Here is a 5,683-nt window from a genome sequence, read left to right as displayed (position 1 = left end):
TATCCGCACGTGCTGCTTCCTGAGGACCTCATATATGACGCCGAGAGAATTGCTGAGTTAAGCTCCTCAGATGGACTTGAACACAAACAGGAATTTCTCAAGGCCATTATCAAGGAGTTCAGTGACTTATGCAAGAACGATTGTTTTAGCTTGGAAGTAATACCAGAGGAGCGATCTCCCCTGAGCACTCGTATAGTACTCAAGGTCAAGAGAAAAGGCGATGGTTCCTTTGACAAATTCAAGGCTAGGTGCGTGGTGCGCGGCTTCCTCGCCAAGATAGGACTTGATTTTTACGCCACGTACAGTCCCTCCTCTTCTCTAACTACATCTCGTACACTCATGGCACTGGCTGTTCACCACAACCTACCTATTCACCATAGCGACATAGCACAGGCCTTTATCCAAACCAAACTTGATAGACCAATTTTCATCTCCTTTCCTAAAGGTGTAGACATTAGGTCTGACTTGCTGGAAAGCATACAGGACAAGTTTCCAGACTCCAAACTGGGAATCCGATTGCTCAGATCCCTGTATGGCCTTAAGCAGGCACCTATGTTATGGAATAAACTTTTGAACTCAGTTCTACTAGAAGCTGGCTTCATTCGCAGCAAGAATGATACCAGTCTCTACATACATCACCATGAAGGTAAATGGGTCGCGTGTGCCGTATTTGTTGATGACATCTTGGTGACGGGGACTGACGTCAGCAAAATAGCGGAGCTGCGGAAACTGTTCCAAGAGAAATTCAAAGGAGAGCATCAATGGGATGAGAACATTAACTCCTTCCTGGGCATGGATATCTCGTATATTGACGGTGTACTCTCTATGAACGTCAAGGCCAAGATTGATGACTTGTTTAAGAAGTATCCTTTCCTAGCTAGCAGCAATCGTTGGTCTCAATCAACCTCTTCATCTATCGACAACCCTCCGAGTTTAGATGATGACGAACTGTCGGACTATCAACTGCAGCTGAAGGAAAACTTCGCTAGCATAGTGGGATCCTGCATCTACTTCTCCATCACCTGCAGGCCTGATCTCTCCACCATCGTGTCCAAAGCATGCAAAGGCATGCATGGGCCAAAGAAAATTCACATACTTTATTTACAGGCCATGATTCAATACCTTAAGGAGCACAGGGACCTCAGTCTTGTGTATCGTAAGAATAGCAAAGCCATTAGTCATATTGGTTCCCTGGCCGCTGCCTTTCCGGAAATGAATGATGTCCCTAGTAGCCCAGTAGTGGGTTTCTCTGATGCCGATTGGCTGCCCAAGGCCTCAGATGGAGAGCAAATGAAAAGCACCTCCGGACACTGCTTTTATGTATTTGGTAGTTTAGTGCAGTGGAACTCAAAGCGTCAAACTATTACGGCAGCCAGTACAATGCAAGCCGAGCTGATTGCCGCGTCCTCGGCCGCTGACAGTGCCGTGTGGTATCATACTCTACAGTGCGATTTTCCATTTTTATTCGGTTTAAGCCAAGATATTCCAGCCATTCCCATCATGATTGACAATAAAGCTGCATTAAGCGTCGCAAACCATCCTGAATCCTCACCCAGAACAAGGCATATCTGTCTGAGAGAATTCCGTATAAGAGATATGCACGAGGCCAAGCAGGTGCGGCCATACTGGTGCCCTGGCACCCATAATGTTGCAGATGTATTTACGAAGTTAGTACATAAAACATTGTTCCATAGATACTTGGATGTAATGGGAATGGAAGGTTCAAATCGATTGCATTCAGACTACCCATCACTACAGGGGACACACAGGTCCTTTATGTCAGAGGGGCTGCTTAATGAGTGGGTGGTGTCTCACAATTCCATCGACGAGGACATAATATTTGAGTTGCGGAAGTCACTAGACTTCGAGTCCTCTCAGGCTGTGTACACCTGGGACTACTGGAATGCCTCAAGCGGTCAATTGCCTGACAATTATTGTAAAAGTTTTGTATCATTACATTCCACTTCATTTTTGAATCCGCAGGAGTACAATCTCTGTGGCGATGGTCCTGTAAACACAGACGTCCTCAAACACCATGGCTCTGACAACTCTTCCCCGTCCTCTCGTGCTAAGTTGAATGTTGCTAAATTGCTTTACAAGCAGGGAATGGCAAAAAGAGCTACCAGGCTGGTGCAGGATCACCACCGCCGTGGATTGTCACCACCTGTTCCTTCCTGTCAGACTATGGTTGATGTAGACCCCTCGTTTGCAACACCTAACGCCCCATCTGCAGACTGGTCGCGCCTGTCTCGTGTGGTAGAATTGTTAGCTTGGGGTGCAATCTTATATCATGTCCTATATGCTTGAAGGCTCTGGAACAAAAATGCTCTACATGGATCTTCATTATTGGCTTACGATCCAGGGGGAGTAGAGAGATAGAGAGTTTTGTATCTCCCTAGTGGCTCGCTGGTACAGAGCCACCCAATTTCCTTCCCCTCCTTAATACTTTCTAACCCTGTTATAGCTGCTTCCCGCACTGTAATAGACGGAGAGTCTTCCTGGACCTAGTGAGGCAGATCCTCTGCCCGTTCGTCCAGTAGCCCCAGCCCCCGTACACTACGGCAGCTGAGGTGACGTGAGGATAACAGAGACGCCGGTGTACCGCCACTGCGTAACCTCGGTAGTTCACCCTCACACGGCAGGGCAGCCCCACTAGGCTGCCTCCCCGTGTCGGAGTTTACTATCTCGTTAGCTAATCAGCACTCAACACAGCATCAATAATTTGATTACTCGACCAACGGCCGTGGGACAACTCGTTTAGGTAGTTTGTTTCGCAACATCAAGGAGGTCTATGCGGCCATCGCAGACCACTTCGGCATCAACTCGGCGCTGACCCGAACAAATAAGAGGAAGGCGAAGATGATCGTCAAAGAGGTGCTCCTTCGTCTTGAGGAGGAAGAGCAGGAGGAGCAGTTACTCGACTAGAAAGCTACTTTTATTATGAACCACAATGGATCCATGAACCACATTGTATTATGACAAGGGCGAGATCGTAATGATTTATGTCAAGAGCGATCTAAACCTGGAACACGAGTATTTTGGCGAGGATCCATTGTACCGATTATTCCGAGAGTCCAAAACTGAATTCAAAATGGCCCGATCACTACGTTCTAGACTGACCCCTAAAATGATGAAGACAACGAAAGACCCCGTAAAAGAGTACCGGAAGACAATAAAGATCATCAAAGGTCAGCTTTCGACACTGCACCAGTTAGGCGCGGTTTATAACAAACGCTTTTACAGAAACAATATTGGAATCGAACTATTTGTAAGTCGTTATGGTTCTGACGGACGACTATTTGCAGGAGTCAAAGAGACGTATCCTGAGTTCTGCGAGACTTTCCCAGAACCAAAACCCACAGACGAATTGATTGCGATTAACGGAAGGGCGTTTCCGGATGATCCCTCAGCGAGTTTCTTCAACCAACTGGATGCTTATATATCTGCAGCAACAACAAGACCTTTAAACTTAACCTTTGTTCAAGGAGAGCACCGCGATAGAGCATTTCTTGAGCAGGTCGAGAAGCATAATCAAAATCGTGCAAAGAAAAAGCAGCCGAGACACCACGACGACAAAGACATGCGACGCTCTGTCGTATTGAACGTTGATTTGTAGACCTGCGTCCGCATGTGCGGTCGCTTGAATGCGTGGCCCCTTTCCCCAGCCGCACGCCCAGGCACTTGGCGAATTGGAGATGCTAGAACAATGAGTACCGGTCGCCTGGAACTATGGATCCATCTTCCAAAGATTCTACGAACTTGGATGTCAAGGGAAAAGAACACATTATATTCTTGTAAAACTACGAAATTTTACGCATACAGCTACATTTCACCAAATCCAACCAAGCTATTATGAATTACATACAAAATCAACATACGATAATTCCGTTATCGCTCTAAAGCATCTTTGCAAAATTCAAAAGGAAATTACTATGTTGGAACCAATAAGGGTGTATATATACTATGATGGAAACAAGTATGGTATGAAATGGTATGATGGAACCAATCGTTAATCATGAATATGCATGAAGTCTAAGTTCATGACATGGTACGGTTCCATCGTTCTCTCGATATTGGTTCCATCATACATATTAACTCATATTGTTTCCATCATGCATATGAGGATATTGATTCCATCATGCATATTCGAGCGTATTGGTTCCATCTCGCTTTATGCAATATTAAGTATTGTTGTTTCCATAAATGTATTGGTTCCATCATGCATATCCGCGGGTATTGGTTCCAGCATGCCATTCCGGATAATATATATTAGGTATTGGTTCCATCTTGCTTATAGGCATATTGGTTCCAGCAGGCGTGTGGAAACAATGTTTCCATCATGCATATCCGCGGGTATTGGTTCCAGGACAATATAAATAGTGTCACTTAGTAATAGTGATACTATCGTTCAGGCGGGGGATATGGGGCGATTGCACCGGCTTAGCATAGTCGTATTGACTTACAGGGGAGCGGGGCAGTGAGTTGGGCGGCCTACACTCAAAACCCGGAACCCGTATGGAATCAAACATCGCGGCGTAATACACTGCGGAAGATAGCCGGAGTCGCGCTCACGGCTCGTCGCTTCCAATGCGAGAGAGAGCTACTCGCCGCCCTCACCGCCCTCACCGCCCTCACCGCCCTCGCCGCCCTTCGCCGCGTCCCACTCGTCCTTGGCCGACGATTCCTCGCCCCCCTTGTAGGTGCTCTCACAGCCGTCTTCGCTGAATTTGCTGCAGTGAGACGCAGAGCCGCTCGCGCCGCTTTCGCAGATACACAGCTGGGTGCACTCCATGTCCCACGCTGCGCATCCAGACACGCTGGGATCTTCGCAAGCTGCCTCCGCACTAGAGGACGTGCAATCAGAGAGAAGCTCGAATCCTTCCGAGGCGGCCGAGTCCGCAGCAGAAACATCCCCCGAGCTGGATACAGAAATACACAACGGGTAGAATCCGTACGTGCTGTGGGTCCAAGAGAACGTGAAGGCGAGCCCGTACGTCGCGGGCATATCAACCACGGCCTTCATGTAACCCGTGTCAATGGACGCGAACCAGTCGAGGACACACTCTTCATACCTGTCGAATTCGACAAACCAGTACCCGAACCACTTACGGAAAGAGTCGCCGTCCACGTGATAGAATCCGACTTGAAACTCGACGTGGTCCAAGTTATAAACGGCATCAGTGGCCTCATGGGCCCCTGGAATGGGAATTTCGCTCATGAGTCCCTTCGCGAGCAGCTGCGCACAAGGCCACGGGTTGAGCATCGTGTAGTAGCTCGTCATGGCATCAACGCAGCCAGTTGCTATAGACTTGGGATCGACTCCGTGCTTGGTGCAGAGGTAGTTCACGATACCCTCGGGGTCAACCGTGCCGAAAACGTTAGACGTATCCACCTGGATGCGGCACTCGGACTCAGAAACTGAGCAGTCCTTCGACACCTCATCGTACACCATGACGGCGTGCTCGACGGAGTGTGCATACTTGCCCTCCCACATGCCGATGGACGGGATAGGGTCGAACTTGTGGAAGAAGCGTACGGAGCCCGGGGATGCACTAGCACAAGGCGCGCCCATACCATCAGAAACATAAGCGTTATATCCCTCAGTGGTAAGCAATGCTTTTTTTTTGGCATCATCATATGCGCATACTGAAGGCACATTAGTCTTATCGAATTCTTCGAACTG

General features: G+C 48.1%; 2 protein-coding genes across 2 annotated transcripts; one reads left to right on the top strand and one right to left on the bottom strand.

Annotated features, from left to right (window-relative positions):
• Window positions 1-1,903: 1,903 nt before the first annotated feature.
• AURANDRAFT_68892 (hypothetical protein) lies at window positions 1,904-2,925 on the top strand (the record flags this gene model as incomplete). The annotated part of the gene is made up of 3 exons (XM_009044626.1): window positions 1,904-1,942; window positions 1,984-2,251; window positions 2,762-2,925. The coding sequence occupies 3 exons, from the start codon at window positions 1,904-1,906 to the stop codon at window positions 2,923-2,925; spliced, it is 471 nt and encodes a 156-aa protein (XP_009042874.1).
• A 1,675-nt stretch (window positions 2,926-4,600) lies between these two features.
• AURANDRAFT_68891 (hypothetical protein) lies at window positions 4,601-5,646 on the bottom strand (the record flags this gene model as incomplete). The annotated part of the gene is made up of 1 exon (XM_009044625.1): window positions 4,601-5,646. A coding segment is annotated over one exon (1,046 nt), but the record flags the coding sequence as incomplete, so codon positions are not given.
• Window positions 5,647-5,683: the final 37 nt, after the last annotated feature.

This window comes from Aureococcus anophagefferens (assembly GCF_000186865.1).
Source record: "Aureococcus anophagefferens unplaced genomic scaffold AURANscaffold_542, whole genome shotgun sequence".
NCBI classification, from domain to species: Eukaryota; class Pelagophyceae; order Pelagomonadales; family Pelagomonadaceae; genus Aureococcus; species Aureococcus anophagefferens.
Note: the sequence above shows the minus strand (reverse complement) of the source record. Positions and strands in the feature narration are given on the sequence as shown.